Here is a 20,473-nt window from a genome sequence, read left to right on the forward strand (position 1 = left end):
AAACGATACAGGTTCTGTCAGTGGTTTGTTATAAAAGTTTGGAACGTATACTCCCTAGACCACCCTGCAGTAGCCAGGATGTGGTCCATAGGCTCGTCCATCCTCTTAGTTACTGACGTGGAAGCTGTCCTGGTGGAATAAGATTTTATACACGTTAGTATTTACTCCAGCAACTCCCAGTACCTGCTTGAGCCACTAGAGATAGTTTAGCTCATCACCCGACCATGAGGTTTCCTGTGGCTGACCCATAAGGCTTTTTCCTCTCCCTCGGTATTCCTTATTGTGTCGATCTCTAAGTGGGTCATGACACATAAAACGTGGATCAGGTGGGTATGCCCGGAATTTCATGACTGGACCTGATGTTCCTGGTCTGTTCTGTTTGGCCAACCCTCGAATGGGCATGTGACACTATCTGGTGTTATAACCATGTTGTCCCATCGCAGTAGATGGGAGAGCTGGCTCTTTGTGTTGATATAAGGCCACCAGCATGTCCATCTTCAGGGTAGGCTGTTCCAGGGTGAGTGACCTGGCTGGTGATCATCCCCTAAGGTATGTCAGGATTTCACTGACATCCCAATTTGGGTGTACCTATTTCTGGGGAATGGATTGATATACCTCTCCTGTATCTGATAACCAGTGAGCGGTACCCAAGTTGAGTAGGCTGACAGAACATGTCCTTCATTGTGGTGAAGACCTGCCAGGAGCTCCAGTACAGTTTTTTGTTATAGTTGAATGTGTAATTCCTGTTTTGGAAAACAGTGTACCATTTCTTGATGCTCCTCAGGTATGTTCCCTAGGATATGCGACGGAATGCTGTCATCAGGTTGATAGTGCTGCTGATCCAAGCACAGCAATGGTCTTCCCAATTCTGCAATTCTTTTAATTACCATGTCGAGGATCACTGGGAACCATGCTTGTGGACTTGGTCCACTGTAATTTGCGTAGTACCCGACTGATGAAGCCGAGGTACCTATTGAAGAGGTAGAAGGAAAGGAAAACATAGAGATTAGGTTCCCCCCACCCCTCAATACGCGGGAATGTCTCCATTGCCGCTGCCTTGAGATTGGTTTCATGTGACGTAAGTTAGTACGTGGTGATTTAATTGGATATAAGGAATCGATATCTGGTGTCCATATTGCTTAGTAATTTCAGCAAATATTTTTGGTTTAAATGTATGTTTACAGTATTTAGCTCACCTGATAGGTGAGTTACTGATGGTCAAACATGTTTGACGACATACGGTTTCCAATTGTTAATAAATTGTCACCTAATATCGATGTTCTCCGCCCAAGTGGTTTGGTATATGCCACCACTGTGATGTTGTTATCTTATAAACGAACATGCAAATTTGGTGGATTACTGAGCAAATGCTTCACTAGAATTAAGTAAGTTAATATATAACATGTTTAAGTCAATTCATATTGGCATTAAGTATTACAAGCTCAGTAACACATCAGGACACATAAGATGTTACTCAAAACAGGTGGAAGTGTACAACCATAATCCTTCCTGCCGATAAATTCCATGATAACACTACAGATTAATCCATTTGCCCCCATATTACAGGTATGGAGATAGTTTTGAACACTAGTATCTCAGCTCATAGGAAAGGTACAAAGTTCAGTAGCTGGTAATGCTGCTATATCCCAATTACTTTGCCACGTAGTTGATTGGTGGTTAATGCACCATGACTGATAGTCTTAATGAATACCAGATAACAAAGTTGTGGATGGTCAACGTAAATATCTGGATATATATTTTGTGCACCGTTCCCGGAGGCACTGCAATACTGGGTCGATGCGTAGAGTGGACGGAGCAAGCCCCTATTCCATCTCCCTGTTCCAAAATTCAATTTAATATATGGTCCCTAGATAAGGGACGTATCAGATTATTAAACTGATAAGAACAGATACTACACTTGATCTTAGCCAAAAGGCCGAGAAGCGATGCAGCTAAAGCTGTGTCCAAGGATAGTTTGTCGTTAATATATAGACATGCCATGACGGAATGTTTCTAAGTGTCAGGGCTAGTTGATTCTGGATAACTTTGACTTAAATGCCGCAACGCTCATCATTCAAAAAGTTTTCATTCATTCATTCATTCATTCATTCATTCATTCATTCATTCATTCATGGTTACTCCATCCAGGTAATTGCGGTATATCCGAAACTTATATGAGAAGGTACTGAATAGTGTGCATCTTCAAGGTCGATGTCTACCATAAAGTATCCTTGGATCCATGGTAGTAGTTACAAATCCCATGAATGGGTATACCTGGTGAAATACTCAAGTGGTTTATCAACGATGGTGCGACATTCACCATCGTGGGAGGGTAGACCCCTTGGGGTGCTTGCTGATTTGGTGGCAAGATATTAATTCTATTCCCCTTGTATTTATTTTTTGGTATATAACTACCAAGAGTGATAGCTTCCTAACCAGGCGTGATTCACCCACCCCTTGTTAGTACAACCCTTAACCTTTATGTGATGGTAGGAACCATACTTATCTGTCTTCATTGTTGTTTTCTTCGGTTTCTGGTTCCTTGTTCTTGTAGGGACGATGTTTGTTGGGGGGTGGCGCATTTTCCCTGGGGCCTGCTCTGGGCCGTGGCCTAAAATGCTACGGGTTTGGCATGCAGGCCCCGAGCTTTCACCAGTACCATGAGGTAGACGCACCTGGTGGACACGTAGAGGTACTGCTGTCTGGTTTAGTGTGGTGCTCATTCCAGACTCTGCCCTCTTGTGCCGAATAGTTTGAACACTTCGTCCAGTTTTTTAGGACTGGTTTGGTAAGTGCCAGGTAGCAGGATCTGTGCTTGTTAGGTCGGCGTTCTCATAGTCCTGTTAATTTCATAGATTGAGGGCAGGTTTGTGAGTTCATTTGAGAAGTTATGAGGTATACCGTTGAACAGTAGGGTCAGGTGTTTTGCCATACTACCCTGCCCTTCTGGAATGAGCAGGTGGACATGATAGCCGACGTCAGGGTACCAAATGCATTTTTAAAATATTTAGGTTAAATGCGCTGCTCAATGTATCCCCCAATAATGGCGGGCACTTTGAGTAAATGCAATTTAGGGGAGGCGTGATAAAACCAACGCCTCATGGCTACCTGTCTTGGAGAGGTTTTTTGGAAAAGACAGGTAGTAAGCTGGCCATCAGTTGAGACTGAAAAGCCATCTCGCTAGTGGTGGAGCCACATAGCGGCCACACCCAGCAGCTCTTCCTGATCCTGTACCTCAAGCATACTCCCGATATTGTTCAGCCAGTGACCCCTCTTCATGACCAGCCCAGCCACTGGTCACCCCAAAGCTAACCACACTAAGGAGGAAGCGATGGGCAGTGCCTAGGCACTGTGGAGGGTATGCCTGAACCCTCCAGCGAGACTGCCCCTCACGTAGCGTGTCTCGCAGGAGCTCCTGCTCCAGGAGCCGCTCCAGCGGCTCAGGCGGCTGTCTCTCTCCCATGCGGGTGGAGAGACGTCCCCTCCGACAAGTCGGAAGCCACCGGCCGGATGCCTCTTCGGATGGCTGAACATCCAGCCCGCAGCTCAGGCACTAGCGGGACTGGCCTCGGCGCGGTGTGGGGATAGCGGAGCGCCCGGTAAATGTTCCTACCGCCTTCTTCTGGAGCTTTTGTGCCTTGTAGTAGCGGGAGCGCCCCTCTAGCAGCGCGTCTCGCAGGCACCTGCTCCGAGAGCCGCTCCAGCGGCTCAGGCGGCTCTCTCTCCCCCCGTGCGGGTGGAGAGACGTCCCGTCCCAAATCGGGAACACCTGCCGGATGCCTCTTCGGGTGGCTATACATCCAGCCCGCTATCGGGCTGGGCTCAGCACGGTGTCGGGGAATAGAGGAACACCGGGTCGCTCCTACCGCCTGTTGCTGCCCCCCTCCCCGACGGAAAACGTTCCTCCTCGAACGGGGGACAGTTTTGTTCCAGAGCCTTTTTACTCTGCCTGTAAAACACAAGCAGAAAAAGGGGCTCCCCTGTAAAAGAAACCCGACCTCAGGGTACTTACCTGACGGTCCGTTTCATTCTGTAGCGGGAGAGCCTAACTCCCGCTGCCGCTGTTGCACTGCTGGCGTAATGCCGCGCCTGCGCACTGAGCGGGTTCTTCACGTAGTCACTCACGTGACTCCGAAGTAAAATCATGTTTTAGTGCATTTTAAAAGTATGATTTCAATGTTTTTTGTTTGAAGTATTTTTAAGAGGTAACTTTTTAAGGGGTAACTTTTTCCACACAAAGGGTGGTGGGTTTATATGGAACAAGCTGCCAGAGGAGGTAGTTGAGTGACTAACCCAACATTTAAGAAACTGTTAGACTGATACATGGATAGGACAGGTTTGGAGGGATATGGACCAAAAGCTGGTAGTGTAGCTGGGACATGTTGGCGGGTGTGGGCAAGTTGCACCGAAGGGCCTGTTTTCACACTGTATCACTCTATGACTACATTATACCTCCACCATGCATGAATGCTTCAAAATCAAGTGGTTGAGTTTTATTGCCATATACTCAAGCATAGAAACATAGAAAATAGTTGCAGGAGTAGGCCATTCGGCCCTTCGAGCCAGCACTGCCATTCAATATGATCATGGCTGTTCATCTAAAATCAGTACCTCTTTCCTATTTTTCACCATATCCCTTGATTTCACGAGCCCCAAGAGCTAAATGTAACTCTCTCTTGAAAACCTCCAGTGAATTGGCCTCCATGCCTTCTGTGGCAGAGAATTCCACAGATTCACAACTCTCTGCTTGAAGGAAGTTTGTCCCCATCTCAGTCCTAACTGCCCCTCCCCTTTATTTTTAAACTGTGACCCCTGGTTCTGAACTCCACCAACATCTGGAACATTTTTCCTGCAGTTACAGTAAGTGAAAATCTAGCAGGCAAGCAGGATGCTTTCACCAACCACCCCCATTTGAAGTCCATTATCTTCCACCGTATCTACCCAGTGCTTGGTACTTACTTCCAGCAGCCACTGGTTGTCCTCCAGGATGCACCAAGCCGCAGCCTGATCCCTGCCAGTCACCAGGGCAAATTCGGCACAGAGACTCTCACGGCAGCGGCGCAACGCTACCGACGGTCCTGAGGCTGATCCATGGTTGGAGTGTAAGCATCTGATGGCCCTGAGGCTTGCACTGAGGCTGCTCTATGGCCGGAGTTACAGCGAGCGACTCGCCAGCCCAGCAAACGCTCGCCAGCCCCAGCTCCCCGTCCGCATTTGTACCCGCCGCTGCTTCTGCTTCCATCCCTCCCTCAGCCCCGGCTCTCCAACACCCGTGGCCCACGCCGTTGATATGAATTTTGACATTTTCATTGATCACCGAATTTCTCACGACAGAGCATGAGAAATTTGTGATCAGCGTGAGAATCTGGCCAAATGCGTGATTCTCACGCTCGATGCGTGAGAGTTGGCAGCCCTGGTTCTAGGAAGGAACTGCAGACGCTGGGTTAAATCGAAAGTAGACACAAAATGCCGGAGTAACTCAGCGGGACAGGCAGCCTCTCTGGAGAGAAGGGATAGGTGATCCATAGATGCTGCCTCACCCGCTGAGTTGCTTCAGCATTTTTGTCTACCATCGATTGCTAAAGTCGCTGTCAGCAGATAATATTTCATCACAATGGTCCTGTTATTTACAAAGTCGTATTATTTTTGCCAAAAGATTAAAAAATCAATATTCAAACTAATAGCTAATTGTTTTCCTTAGATTGGCACAAAATGCTGGAGTAACTCAGCGGGACAAGCAGCATCTCTGGAGAGAAGCTACTGCCTGTCCCACTGAGTACTCCAGCATTTGCGTCTATCTTCGGTTTAAACCAGCATAAGGTCAAAAGTGATAGGAGTAGAATTAGGCCATTCGGCCTATCAAGTCTACTCCGCCATTCAATCATGGCTGATCTATCTCTTCCTTTTAACCCCATTCTCCTGCCTTCTTCCCATAACCCCCGACACCCGTACTAATCAAGAATCTGCCTATCTCTGCTTTAAAAATATCCACTGATGGCCTCTACAGCCTTCTGTGGCAACGAGTTCCACTGATTCACCACCCCCTAAATGAATAAATTCCTCCTCATCTTCCTAAAAGAACGTCCTCCCTATGCAGTGCAATTCCTTCCTAAACCGCACATTTTTTCCTCACTGTGGGAAGTCAGAAATGTTTTGAAATACAATTTCCTTTTACAATAGAAATTTGAAGATTTAACTTTGAATGAATGAATGATTAAGTTTATTGGCCAAGAATTCACATACAAGGAATTTGCCTTGGTGCTCCGCCTGCAAGTTACAACATGACATATAGTGAAAGTAAGGAATGACACATAAAACATTAAACATTAACAATAAAACATTATCGATTAAACAGGTGAATGAAATAAAATACCAGAGCAAAAGGAGGCTACAGAATGTTGGTTATTGAGTAGAGCTACTACTCGTGGAAATAACTTGTTTTTATGTCTGGCTGTGGCAGCTTTGACATTGTGATTACTTTATTAATATTCCCGCATTTTAATTTCAGAAGTAAAAGTTCAAGTTAGTTTGCAGCTCTGTCCAGCACAAAGTTCATCAATGCATTAACAATAAATGTGAAGGACTAAAAGCCCAAATGCAATTTTCTAGATTGTAGTTTTTTGAGGTATAGTGAAGATCTTTTGTTGGTGTGCTGCAGATATCCAGACAGATCGTGCAATGCACAGGTTGTGCAAAGTCAGGGACAGTTCCTTCCCAAGATAGACACAAAATGCCAGAGAGTATGGACGGGTGACAATTCGGGTCGAGACCCTTCCTCAGACTGGTCAAGTGCAAAAAAATGTGCGAAGGGCCGCAGGGAGGTAGGTTGGAAGATTCCAGACCGCGCCCTCATCTTTATTCCACAGATGTGAACGCCACACAATGAGGTTAACGATTCATTTGGAGGCGGTGAGATGGAAGTCTAACGCAGGAGGGCTTTATACTGGAAATGATTAAGAAAGAACTGCAGATGCTGGAAAAATCGAAGATAGACAAAAATGCTGGAGAAATGCCGGGTGAGGCAGCATCTATGGAGCGAAGGAATAGGTGACGTTTCGGGTTGAGACCCGGAAGCATCTATGGAGCGAAGGAATAGGTGACGTTTTGGGTCGAGACCCTCCACGAAACGTCACCTATTCCTTCGCTCCATAGATGCTGCCTCACCCGCTGAGTTTCGCCGGCATTTTTGTCTATACTGGAAATGAAGTCAAAGGTGAAGCGAGATGAAGGGCGTTTTAAGGTGGACACAAAGGGCCGGAGTAACTCAGCGGGATAGGCAGCATCTCTGGAGAGAAGGAATGGGTGACGTTTCGGGTTGAGACCCTTCTTCAGACTCTGAAGAAAGTGTCCAGTCTGAAGAAGGTTCTCAACCCGAAACGTCGCCCATTCCTTCTCTCCAGAGATGCTGCCTGTCCCGCTGAGTTGCTCCAGCATTTTGTGTCTATCTTCGGTTTAAACCAGCGTTTCTTCCCAGGTGTTATCAGAAAACTGAACTATCCTATCACCAACTGGAGAACAGTCCCAACTTATCATCTACCTCCTTGGAGACCCTTGGACTATCTTTAATCCGCCTTTACCTTGCACTAAACGTTATTCCCTTTATCCTGTATCTGTACAGTGTGGACGGCTTGATTGTAATCATGTAGTCTTTCCTCTCACTGCATTATATGCAACAATAAAAGTATTTTCATTGTACCTCGGTACACGTGATAATAATAAACTAATCGTTTTACAGCATTATAGTGTTACAGTTTCAAAAGCATAACTTTTTTGATAAAAGTGTAAACATCAAAGCAATAAAGTTGATGTGAAACTTTCAAGACATATTAGAAAAACATTTTTGACAACTGGATTAATTTTGTTGTGCAGCTATTTCACTGTATCCTGTTAAACGCCGAAAACAAAACATGTTTCAAGCATCAGCAGACAAAATGTGTAGGAAGGAACTGCAGATGCTGGTTTACACCGAAGATAGACACAAAATGCTGGAGTAACTCAGCGGGACAAGCAGCATCTCTGGAGAGACGTTTCGGTCTGAAGTTGGGTCTCGACCTGAAACGACACCCGTTCCTTCTCTCCAGAGATGGTGCCTGTCCCGTTGAGTTACTCCAACATTTTTAGTTTAGAGATACAGCGTGGAAACAGGCCCTTCGGCCCACCGGGTCCGTGCCAACCAGCGATCCCCGCACACTAACACGATCCTACACCCACTAGGGACAATTTTTACATTTATACCAAGCCAATTAACCTACAAACCTGTACGTGTTTGGGGTGTGGGAGGAAAACCAAGATCTCGGAGAAAGCCCACAGCAGGTCACGGGAAGAACGTACAAACTCTGTACAGACAGCACCCGAAGTCGGGATCGAACCCGGGTCTCCGGGGCTGAATTCGCTGTGAGGCAGCAACTCTACCGCTGCGCCACCGTGTCTATCTTCAAGCAACAACAGCCAGCTGGATGATGCTATTAGTATCATTCGGCCTACATCACAGTAGTACAGAAACAAGGGCAAGTCAAAGTAAGGCAACACTGATTGAAACATCATATTTCTTTGCGAACAGAATCAAGCTTTAGCGGCAGTGAGTACAGTGAGTACAGGTTTTGCGAAGTCTGCAGTCCTGGACGAGCGATCCTTGCTCCGTCAGTCTCGGTAGTACGGGAAATTTAATCCTTCCATTCGGCGGGCGAACACGGAATTAAAATGCTCAGTCTGGGCTGCGGTGAAATGGTTCTTCCAATCACCAGCAATGCCTGGAACGAGAGTTGTTTAATAGTCAATAGACAATAGACGCAGAATTCAGCCATTCGAGCCAGCACCGCTATTCAATGTGATCATGGCTGATCATCCCCAATCAGTACCCCGTTCCTGCCTTCTCCCCATATCCCCTGACTCCGCTATCTTTAAGAGCCCTATCTAGCTCTCTATTGATAGTATCCAGAGAAACCGGCCTCCACCGCCCTCTGAGGCAGAGAATTCCACAGACTCACCACTCTCTGTGAGAAAAAGTGTTTCCTCATCTCCGTTCTAAATGGCTGACCCCTTATTCTTAAACTGTGGCCCCTGGTTCTGGACTCCCCCAACATCGGGAACATCTGGAGAGAAAGAGTGGGTGACGTTTCGGGTAGAGAAAGGTCTCGACCTGAAACATCACCCATTCCTTCTTTCTAGAGATACTAACAAAACTGTGAATGGTAAAATGTGTCTTCGTTACACTAAGGACTTTGGCCTTTTTTGCAATAGTTTTGGGGGTTTTAATTTATTGATTTTTTAATGTTATTATATGTTATCTATGAGTTTTTATGTGTTTACAGGCCTGTTAACCTGCTGTAAATAGAGATTTCACCATCAGTACATTTTGACAACTAAATCCTGACCCTTGACTCTCTTGATGTAGAAATCATTCAAATGACTTTAAGGTAGACAAAAATGCTGGAGAAACTCAGCAAGTGAGGCAGCATCTATGGAGCGAAGGAATAGGTGACGTTTCGGGTCGAGACCCTACTTTAGACTGATTCAAATGACTTTAGTTTAGTTTAGAGTTACAGCATGGAAACAGGCCTTTCGGCCCACCCAGTCCGCGCCGGCCAGCGATCCCCGCACATTAACACTAGCCTACATACACACACTAGGAACAATTTACAATTTGACCAAGCTTATTAGCCAATCAACCTGCCTGCCTTTGGGGAGTAGAAGGAAACCGGAGCACCCGAAGAAAACCCACGCAGGTCACTGGGAGAACGTACAAACTCCGCGCAGACAGCACCTGTAGTCAGGATTGAAACCGTGTCTCTGGCGCTACTCCTACTTCTTCTTGAGTATGGCGTGCACAGCCTAAAGTTGTAGGATAACTTGTTCTATTTGATCTTATTTGATTGTGCACGCCGGGTTGATTGCACTCGTCGAAACAAGGCCCGGACCACGTGAAGGTTGCAGTCTCCCACCCCCCTCTCTGGCGCTGTGAGGCAGCAACTCTACCGCTGCGCCACCGTGCCGACCAATGCTAAAAAAACAAATCCTTTCCCAAGTTACCTTTTCTTAAAAAGTTGCCTTTCTTTTGATCCATCAGTTCCAAGGGTACAAAGCTGTAGTTGGACATGTTGTTCTGCTTCATGTTGGTGAATTTACATTGATTTGCAATCGCCTCCATTGTGTCCTCACTCAGAGGCCTGTCCACGAAGGCCCCGAGTTTCACCAGAGCCCCCCGCATGTCCTGAAATACGTAGGGAGGAACAAAGATGATGTCAAACTTTAAAGACAACTTAGAAATACTTGTTTAAGAAAGAGCTGCAGTTTTGAGTCAGGGCCTTTCTTCAGACTGATTGTGATAGGGGGGGGGGGGGGGGGGGGGGGGGGGGGGGAGAGGAAGAAAGCTGGAAGAGAGGAGGCAAAGGAAGTAATAATTAGATACAGGTGAGTGAGCAGCATAGTTTAACACCGGATAATTTGAAAAAAATGCTCTTAATATGCAACCAGGCAATAGGTGCAGGAGTAGGCCATTCGGCCCTTCGAGCCAGCACCGCCATTCAATGTGATCATGGCTGATCATCCCCAATCAGTACCCCGTTCCTGCCTACTCCCCATATCCCCTGACTCCGCTATTTTTAAGAGCCCTATCTAGCTCTCTCTTAAAAGCATCCAGAGAACCCGCCTCCACCGCCCTCTGAGGCAGAGAATTCCACAGACTCACCACTCTCTGTGAGAAAAAGTGTTTCCTCGTCTCCGTTCTAACTTTGGTCATTTAATGTAGTATACCTGTATATTATCATCTAAAACCATATTTTGGTGGTGGAAATAAATGCCTTTTTGGTAATATTATTATGCCTTTTTGCCTACCTATTTCTGAGTTTTTTAGTGCCTAAACATCCTGGCTCTAGTTATAACAAAACTAATCAAGTGGTCAAAAAAGTAGACACAAAATGCTGGAGTAACTCAGCGGGTCAGGCAGCATCTCTGGAGAGAAGGAATAGGCGACGTACCGGCTCGAGACCCTTCTTCAGACGGAGAGTCAGGGGAGAGGGAAACAACAGATATAGACGGTGATGCAGAGAGATGAAGAACAAATGAGTGAACTCTTCGATCCTTTTCTCCTTCACATTCTGCCTTTTCATCTCTAGCCTTTGTCCAACCATCTGTCTACAAATCCACCACTCACCTGTATCTACTTATTACTTCCTTTGCCTCCTCTCTTCCAGCTTTCTCCCCCCCCCCCCCCCTCCCCCCGCCATTAGTCTGAAGAAAGACCCCGACTCAAAACATCACCTATCCATGTTCTCCACAGATGCTGCCTCACCCGCTGAGTTATGATGCATCAGCATCTATGGAGCTAAGGAAATAGGCAACGTTTCGGGCCGAAACCCTTCTGGAAATAGGCAACGTTTCGGGCTGAAACCCGGAAGGGTTTCGGCCCGAAACGTTGCCTATTTCCTTAGCTCCATAGATGCTGCTGCACCCGCTGAGATACTCCAGCACTCTGTGAAACGTCACCTATCCATGTTCTCCACAGATGCTGCCTGACCCGTTGGAGTTACTCCAGCATTCTGTGAAACGTCACCTATCCATGTTCTCCACAGATGCTGCCTGACCCGCTGAGTTACTCCAGCACTCTGTGAAACGTCACCTATCCATGTTCTCCACAGATGCTGCCTGACCCGCTGAGTTACTCCAGCATTCTGTGAAACGTCACCTATCCATGTTCTCCACAGATGCTGCCTGACCCGCTGAGTTACTCCAGCACTCTGTGTGTGTGTTTTGGAATGTAGGTTGACGAGGGGGGGGGGGGGGGGGGGGGGGGGGGGGGAAGAAATAGGTTGTGAGCCCAGATGGGCACAGAGGAGAGTGGGAGGGGGGGGTGGGGGGGTGGTAGTGACTTAAAATTGGGAAATTCATTGTTTGTACCGTTGGGTTGTGAGATACCCAAGTAGAATATGAGGTGCTGTTCCTCCAGTTTTCGTGTGGCTTTACTCTGGCAATGGAGGAGGCCCGAGAGAGAAGAGGTCAGTGTGGGATTGGGAAGGCGAGAGAAGATGAAAATGGTTGGTCACCGGGAGATCCAACTGGTCTTTACATTCACAGGGGGGGGGGGGCGAAGGAAGGACCCAGTATGGGGGAAACACTGAGGGGGGGGGGAGAGTACAAAGGAGGACCTGCCGTGGACAACTTTGTAATTTTCTCGGTGCCCTTTAGGTAGCGACTCTTTACATACCTTGGGCAGGCAAAACAAAGAGTATCACTGAGACTTGCCACATGTGTTCGCTCATTCATGCACCAACCTTCAACATATCTTCGTAGGTTAGAAACAAGAAGTTATCCTTATCCTTTAACGGCCACCAGCTCCGAATGTGGTCAAACCAGGAGCCAAACATCACTACCAGAAGCAAAACAAAACATGACTCAAAGAGTATAAAAAACACAATTTTCTTTAACATGTAAACAATCACTTCTATCACAGCACGGAAGAGCTTAACATCTGGACAGCATGTCGACATGTGATGACTGTACGGTCGTGAGTAGTCGCCCAAAGAGTCGTACCTTTCTCTGCTCGTCGCTGGAATTTCAACATGTTGAACTATTTCGGCGACCTGCTGCGACTATGACGGGTGCCGACAGTCGTTGAACAAATCGCGTAAAGTGGGACAGGCCCTTCAGTCTACAAACCCGCACGTCTTTGGAGTGTGGGAGGAAACCGGAGCACCCGGGGAAAACCCACGCAGGTCACGGGGAGAAGGTACAAACTCCATACAGACAGCGCCCGTAGTCGGGATCGAACCTGGGTCTCTGGCGCTGTGAGGCAGCAGCTCTACCCGCTGCGCCACCGCGCCGCCCAAATTTATTGAACTTCCATTTTAAGTTGTTTTATTGTGTTATTTATTGAGTATTGTGATTACCAACCTGTTGGATAATGTGGATAGGGTGAGCTGCTTTAAATACCTGGTAGTCCACATCTCAGAGGATATGACATGGACATCACACGCTGCAGCACTCGTGAGTAAGGCAAGGCAGCGCCTTTACCACCTCAGGCAATTGTGGAAATTCAGAGTGTCTCTGAGGATCCTCCAGAGCTTCTACTCAACGGCTGTGGAAAGCATCTTGTCCGGAAACATCATGATCTGGTTTGGGAACTACTCTGCCCAGGACAAGAAGGCTCTGCAGAGAGTAGTGCGTTCGGCCGAACGCACTATGGGAACTACACTCGCCCCCCCCCTGCAGGAACTATACACCAGAAGGTGCAACAACATTATGGGGGACCCTTTCCACCCCAGCAACGGACTGTTCCAGCTGCTACGGTCAGGCAAACGCCTCCGTTGCCATGCTGTGAGAACGGAGAGGATGAGAAGTAGTTTCTTCCCAGAGGCCATTAGGACGGTGAACTCCTACCTCACCAGGGACTAACTTTACTGAACCATTTACTGTTGTGTGGTGTCTTTTAAAAATTGCTGGTTTTTCTTTTTTCCCCACAAATATGTAATTACTGATCCTGTTCCATTCAGTTTTGTAGTTTGTTTTGTTGCACAATCCGCGCGAGCATTGCCACTTTTCATTTCACTGCACATCTCGTATGCGCATGTGACGAATAAACTTGGCTTGACTTGCTGCTGCTGCTGCTGCAAGTGTAGATCTCATTGTTCCATTTTGGTACATATGACAATCGGACACTCTTGACTCGTGTGTGTGTTGACATTAACCGTGACCAATGTAGAGAGAGGCGCGGTGGCGCAGCGGTAGAGTTGCTGCCTTACACCCGGGTTCAATCACAATTACGGGCGCTGTCTTTACGGAGTTTGCACGTTCTCCCCGTGACCCGCGTGGGTTTTCTCCGGGTGCTCCGGTTTCCTCCCACACTCCAAAGACGTGCGGGTTTGTAGGTTAATTGGCTTCGGTATAATCGTAAAATTGTCTCTCGTGTGTTGTACGATAGTGCTTGTGTGTGGGGATCGCTGGGCAGCGCGGACTCGGTGGGCCGAAGGGCCTGTTAATATAAACTTAACTAAACTAAACAAATATGGATCATTACCCTTTCCTTCCAAGAAGGTGTCAATGAACTCCTCAAAAGTGCCTGGGTCATCCAGGAACGTGGCCATGTTGTGGTAATGATACGAGGACACGAGGGCATCCTTTGGATTGCGGGCCACGTATATTACCTGCAAGATTTAACACAATATATTCCGTCTGCAAGAAGTGACACACGTTTTAAAAGAACACTTGAAGAACAATCCAGAGGCCAGAAGAAGACACAGAGTGCTGGAGTAACTCAGCGGGTCAGGCAGCATCTGTGGAGAACACGGATAGGTGACGTTTCACAGAGTGCTGGAGTAACTCAGCGGGTCAGGCAGCATCTGTGGAGAACATGGATAGGTGACGTTTCACAGAGTGCTGGAGTAACTCAGCGGGTCAGGCAGCATCTGTGGAGAACATGGATAGGTGACGTTTCACAGAGTGCTGGAGTAACTCAGCGGGTCAGGCAGCATCTGTGGAGAACATGGATAGGTGACGTTTCACAGAGTGCTGGAGTAACTCAGCGGGTCAGGCAGCATCTGTGGAGAACATGGATAGGTGACGTTTCACAGAGTGCTGGAGTAACTCAGCGGGTCAGGCAGCATCTGTGGAGAACATGGATAGGTGACGTTTCACAGAGTGCTGGAGTAACTCAGCGGATCAGGCAGCATCTGTGGAGAACATGGATAGGTGTCATTTTGGGTCGGGCCCTTCAGATTCCCTTGAGATGCTGCCTGACCCGCTGAGTTACTCCAGCACTCTGTGAAACGTCACCTATCCATGTTCTCCACAGATGACGTTGTGCTCAATTTGCGATCTCCTGGTTCACCGCACACATTGGGTAGAAAAACGATGCTACCTCACCTTGGCCTTTGATGAGTAGAAGGTCTTCGGCATCATGTTGTGATGAAGGTGCGTTACCATGTATCGAGGTGATGGTCTCTCCTCCAGTAGGCCTTTAGCGGTAACCTGCTCTAACCAGGGGACCCTGCGCCAGTTTGGAATGGTCAGGACTGGTGTCAGATCCCCGCTGTTGTAGATCAGAGGAATTATTTCTTGCATCCATGTTGTGCCTGTTTGTACAAACAGCGGAGCTCAACAACATAGAACAGCTGGAAGCTATCCGCCCATCCCCCCGAAACGTCACCCCTTCCTTCTCTCCAGAGACGCTGCCGCCTGTCCCGCTGAGTTACTCCAGCATTTGGTGTCTATCTTCCGATTAAACCAGCGTCTGGGTTAAGGGTTTGAACACGCTAGAGGCAGGAAACATGTCCCCGATGTTGGGGGAGTCCAGAACCAGGGGCCACAGTTTAAGAATAAGGAGTAAGCCATTTAGAACGGAGACGAGGAAACTCTTTTTCTCACAGAGAGTTGTGAGTCTGTGGAATTCTCTGCCTCAGAGGGCGGTGGAGGCAGGTTCTCTGGATACTTTAAAGTGAGAGCTGGATAGGGCTCTTAAAAATAGCGGAGTCAGGGGATATGGGGAGAAGGCAGGAATGGGGTACTGATTGGGGATGATCAGCCATGATCACATTGAATGGCGGTGCTGGCTCGAAGGGCCGAATGGCCTCCTCCTGCACCTATTGTCTATTGTCTATTGTCTGCAGTTCCGTGATGCCAAGCTATGTCAAGTGCGCACTTGCTGGTACGTGCAGGACGGCAAGTCTGGAGTAACTCAGCGGTTCAGGCAGCATCTTAGGAGTGAGGGAAATGTTGACTCAGGTACTCAGCGGGTCAGGATAGTTAATCTGCAAGATAGTTTCGTTTGGTTTAGCGGGTCTGAAGAGAAGGAATGGGTGAGGTTTTGGGTCGAGACTCTGCTTCAGACTCCAGCCAGGGGAGAGGGAGGAGAGGGAGATGCGACGCATGGAAGGTTAATGGGCCTGTCCCATTTAGGCGATTTTGTACGGTGACTGCTGGTGAATACGACAAAGCAATTCACCAAAGTCAGCACTGGCGACAACCTACGACAGCACCTACGTCAAGCCACGCTCATTGGCGTCAAGCCCACTGTTGCCAAAAAATGTTCAGCATGTTGAAAAGCCAGCGGTGACCAGAAAGATGCTACGACTCTTTGGGCGACTGAGGAGGCTACTCACGACCATACAGGCAACACCCCGGCAGCCTAGTCGCCTGTAGTCGCCTAAAAAATTGCCTGAGTGGGACAGGACCATAAGAATGTGAAACCTTTGGTGTAAAACAGCATTTGCAGTTCCTTCCTGCACACTTCCACAAAGGTGTTGCCTCAACAGGCAGCCAGCATCGTCAAAATCCCACACCACCCTGGCCACGCTCTCATTTCGGGAAGTATAAATCTACCCAATCTATGATTTTGTACAACTCTATAAGATCACCCCTCATCCTCCTGTGCTCCATGGAATAGAGACCCAGCCTACTCAACCTCTCCCTGTAGCTCACACCCTCTAGTCCTGGCAACATCCTCATAAATAAACAATAGACAATAGGTGCAGGAGTATGCCATTCGGCCCTTCGAGCTAGCACCACCATTCAATGTGATCATGCCTGATCATCCCCAATCAGTACCCCGTTCCTGCCTTCTCCCCATATCCCCTGACTCAGCTATCTTTAAGAGCCCTATCTAGCTCTCCCTTGAAAGCATCCAGAGAACCTGCCTCCACCGCCCTCTGAGGCAGAGAATTCCACAGACGCACCACTCTCTGTGTGAAAACGTGTTTCCTCATCTCCGTTCTAAATGGCTTACCCCTTATTCATAAACTGTGGCCCCTGGTTCAGGACTCCCCCAACACCGGGAACATGTTTCCTGCCTCTAGCGTGTCCAAACCCTTAACAATCTTATAGGTTTCAATAAGATACCCTCTCATCCTTCTAAACTCCAGAGTGTACAAGCCCAGCCTCTCCATTCAGACTGAGAATCTTCTCTATACCTTCTCCAGTTTGACAACATTTTTTCTGTAACATGGTGCCCAGAACTGAACAAAATACTCTAAATGCGGTCTCCCTTTCTGCAACTGAGGTATAAATGGGAAAAGAAGAAAGACACAAAAAGCTGGAGTAACTCAGCGGGTCAGACAGCATCTCTGGAGACAAGGAATGGGTGATGTTTCGGGCCGAGACCCTTCTTCAGACGAACAAGGGTCTTGACCCGAAAGGTCACCCATTCAACAGACAACAGACAAAAGACAATAGACAAGAGGTGCAGGAGGAGGCCATTCGGCCCTTCGAGCCAGCACGACCATTCATTGTGATCATGGCTGATCATCCCCAATCAGTACCCAGTTCCGGCCTTCTCCCCATATCCCCGTGACTCCGCTATCTTTAAGAGCCCTATCTAGCTCTCTCTTGAAAGTATCCAGAGAGCCGGCCTCCACTGCCCTCTGAGGCAGAGAATTCCACAGACTCACAACTCTCATTCTCTCCAGAGATGCTGCCTGTCCCGCTGAGTTACTCCAGCTTTTTGTATCTATCTTCGGTTTAAACCAGCATCTGCAGTTCCTTCCTATACACATCGTACAAATGGGGAACATCACTCAAGCCAAAGGGGGAGATGAGGGGGAGAACAACGCGGGCCAGAGACCCGTCGCAGCAAGCTCTGGTGCAGAGTGCAGCAAATATTATTGGAAGGGTTGCAAGCCATCGGTCAACATATGCTGCAATCTGAAAAATCGATGAACACACACATGTCTGGGAGGTTGTGCAAACATCACCTGGGTTAGCACGGGACACACATAATCTGCAAGGTAGTTTAGTTTAGAGATACAGCGCGGAAACAGGCCCTTCGGCCCACCGGGTCCACGCTGACCAGCAATCCCCGCACACTAACACTACCCAACACCCACTAGGGACATCTTTTTTTTAACATTTATACCAAGCCAATTAACCTGCAAACCTGCACGTCTTTGGAGTGTGGGAGGAAACTGAAGGTCTCGGAGAAAACTCACTGGGAGATTGTACAAACTCCGTACAGATAGCACCCATGGTCAGGATTGAACCCGGGTCTCTGGTGCTGCATTTGCTGTAAGGCAGCAACTCTACCGCTGTGCCACCACGACCGATGGGGTGAAGGCCATTTGGCCCATCGTGTCAATGTCAACTCGAGGCAAAACCGATCTTTCGATTTTACGGAGGTGTTTGGCATCATGAGGGGAATAGATGGGATGAATGCACAGACATTTTTTCCCAGCATACGGGAATCAAGAAGGTTAAAAGGTCATATGTCTGTTTTGTTATGTTCTGTTATGTTGTCTGTTTATGATGTCTCGTTTTTTCTTCTGTACAGCACTTTGGTCAACATTGGTTGTCTTAAAGTGCTTAACAAATAAAGTTGGATTGGATTGGATATGATAGGAGCAGAATTAGGCCATTCAGCCCATCAAGTCTACTCCGCCATTCAATCATGGCTGATCTATCTCTCCCTCCTAACCCCATTCTCCTCTCTTCTCCCCATAACCTCTGACACCCGTACTGATCAAGAATCTGTTTATCTCTGCCTTAAATATATCCACTGACTTGGAGAACAAAGATAGATGACGTTTCACAGAGTGCTGGAGTAACTCAGCGGGTCAGGCAGCATCTGTGGAGAACATGGATAGGTGACGTTTGACAGAGTGCTGGAGTAACTCAGCGGGTCAGGCAGCATCTGTGGAGAACATGGATAGGTGACGTTTCACAGAGTGCTGGAGTAACTCAGCGGGTCAGGCAGCATCTGTGGAGAACATGGATAGGTGACGTTTCACAGAGTGCTGGAGTAACTCAGCGGGTCAGGCAGCATCTGTGGAGAACATGGATAGGTGACGTTTCACAGAGTGCTGGAGTAACTCAGCGGGCAGCATCTGTGGAGAACATGGATAGGTGACGTTTCACAGAGTGCTGGAGTAACTCAGCGGGTCAGGCAGTATCTGTGGAGAACATGGATAAGTGACGTTTCACAGAGTGCTGGAGTAACTCAGCGGGTCAGGCAGCATCTATGGAGCTAAGGAAATAGGCAACGTTTCGGGCCGAAACCCATACGGGTTTCGGCCCGAAACGTTGCCTATTTCCAGAAGGATTTCGGCCCGAAACGTTGCCTATTTCCAGAAGGATTTCGGCCCGAAACGTTGCCTATTTCCTTAGCTCCATAGATGCTGCTGCACCATAACTCAGTGGGTCAGGCAGCATCTGTGGAGAACATGGATAGGTGACGTTTCACAGAGTGCAGGAGTAACTCAGTGGGTCAGGCAGCATCTGTGGAGAACATGGATAGGTGACGTTTCACAGAGTGCTGGAGTAACTCAGCGGGTCAGGCAGCATCTGTGGAGAACATGGATAGGTGACGTTTCACAGAGTGCGGGAGTAACTCAGCGGGTCAGGCAGCATCTGTGGAGAACATGGATAGGTGACGTTTCACAGAGTGCTGGAGTAACTCAGCGGGTCAGGCAGCATCTGTGGAGAACATGGATAGGTGACGTTTCACAGAGTGCTGGAGTAACTCAGCGGGTCAGGCAGCATCTGTGGAGAACATGGATAGGTGACGTTTCAGTTCGTGACCCTTCTTGAGACACAAAATGGAGATTTTTGGAAAACGGAAAGTACTCCAGAGATCAAGTTGAAAACGATTCAAAAAGAGAATCAGGGTCTGAAGAAGGGTCTCGACCCGAAACGTCACCCATTCCTTCTCTCCAGAGATGCTGCCTGTCCCGCTGAGTTACTCCAGCACTTTGTGTCTACCTTGAATGTACCGGAATCTGCAGTTCCTTCCAACACAAGTTTACGTGTCAGCTGTGCGACTGCAATTAAGAATTTCCATTTTGGCGACATTTGATAATATAACAGTTGTGTGCAGGGAACTGGGCCTGACCTGAAATGTTCCCTGTCCATCCTCCTCGCCAGAGTCTCTGAGTTCCTCCAGCTGTCTGTTGCTTCTTTACTCTAGTCTCCAGTATCTGCAGTCTTTCTGCCAGAAATCCCAACAACTAAAAGACACCGGAGGTCCCACTGACTGAGGGCTGTGGAGGCCAAGTCAGTGGATATTTTTAAGGCAGAGATAGATAGATTCTTGATTAGTGCGGGGGTCAGGGGTTATGGGGAGAAGGCAGGAGAATGGGGTTAGGAGGGAGAGATAGATCAGCTACGATTGCACACCAGTCACGGCGGCACAGTGGTAGAGTTGCTGCCTTACAGCAAAACGCCGGAGACCCGGGTTCGATCCCGATACAGGCGCTGTCTGTATGGAGTTTGCACGTTCTCCCCATGATCTGCGTGGGTTTTCTCCGAGATCTTCGGTTTCCTCCCACACTCCAAAGACGTACAGGTTAATTGGGTTGGTAAATATGTTAAATTGTTCAAGTCCGCGATATGCAGAGTACTACAAAATTCAGAAGGTTCAGAATAGATTTGATGGGCCGAATGGCCTAATTCTGCTCCTACCACTTATGAGAAAGTTATGAGATACAGAGAGTGCAGGACGTTTCACAGCGCAGAGTGAGTCCATGAAGGGCCGGGGGTCGGGGCTGGGGGTCTGGGC

The 20,473-nt window shown here is 48.0% G+C and overlaps 1 protein-coding gene and 1 non-coding gene across 2 annotated transcripts in view; both read right to left on the reverse strand.

Annotated features, from left to right (window-relative positions):
* Positions 1 to 1,756: 1,756 nt before the first annotated feature.
* On the reverse strand, positions 1,757 to 1,948 carry LOC116988185. The gene has a single exon (XR_004415885.1). It is a non-coding gene; the product is annotated as a U2 spliceosomal RNA (small nuclear RNA).
* Positions 1,949 to 8,295: 6,347 nt separating this feature from the next.
* Positions 8,296 to 20,473, reverse strand: part of LOC116988147 (sulfotransferase 2B1-like) — a 13,296-nt gene continuing 1,118 nt past the window's right edge. Inside the window, exons 2-6 of the mRNA XM_033044692.1 lie at positions 14,857 to 15,065; positions 14,012 to 14,138; positions 12,270 to 12,364; positions 10,030 to 10,210; positions 8,296 to 8,750 (exon numbers count right to left, since the gene is read on the reverse strand). Coding sequence (XP_032900583.1) covers positions 8,641 to 8,750; positions 10,030 to 10,210; positions 12,270 to 12,364; positions 14,012 to 14,138; positions 14,857 to 15,065 — 722 coding nt within the window. The 3' untranslated portion in view covers positions 8,296 to 8,640. The remainder of the gene's footprint in view (positions 8,751 to 10,029; positions 10,211 to 12,269; positions 12,365 to 14,011; positions 14,139 to 14,856; positions 15,066 to 20,473) is intronic.

Source organism: Amblyraja radiata, chromosome 26 (assembly GCF_010909765.2).
Source record: "Amblyraja radiata isolate CabotCenter1 chromosome 26, sAmbRad1.1.pri, whole genome shotgun sequence".
In the NCBI taxonomy this organism is placed as follows: Eukaryota; Metazoa; Chordata; class Chondrichthyes; order Rajiformes; family Rajidae; genus Amblyraja; species Amblyraja radiata.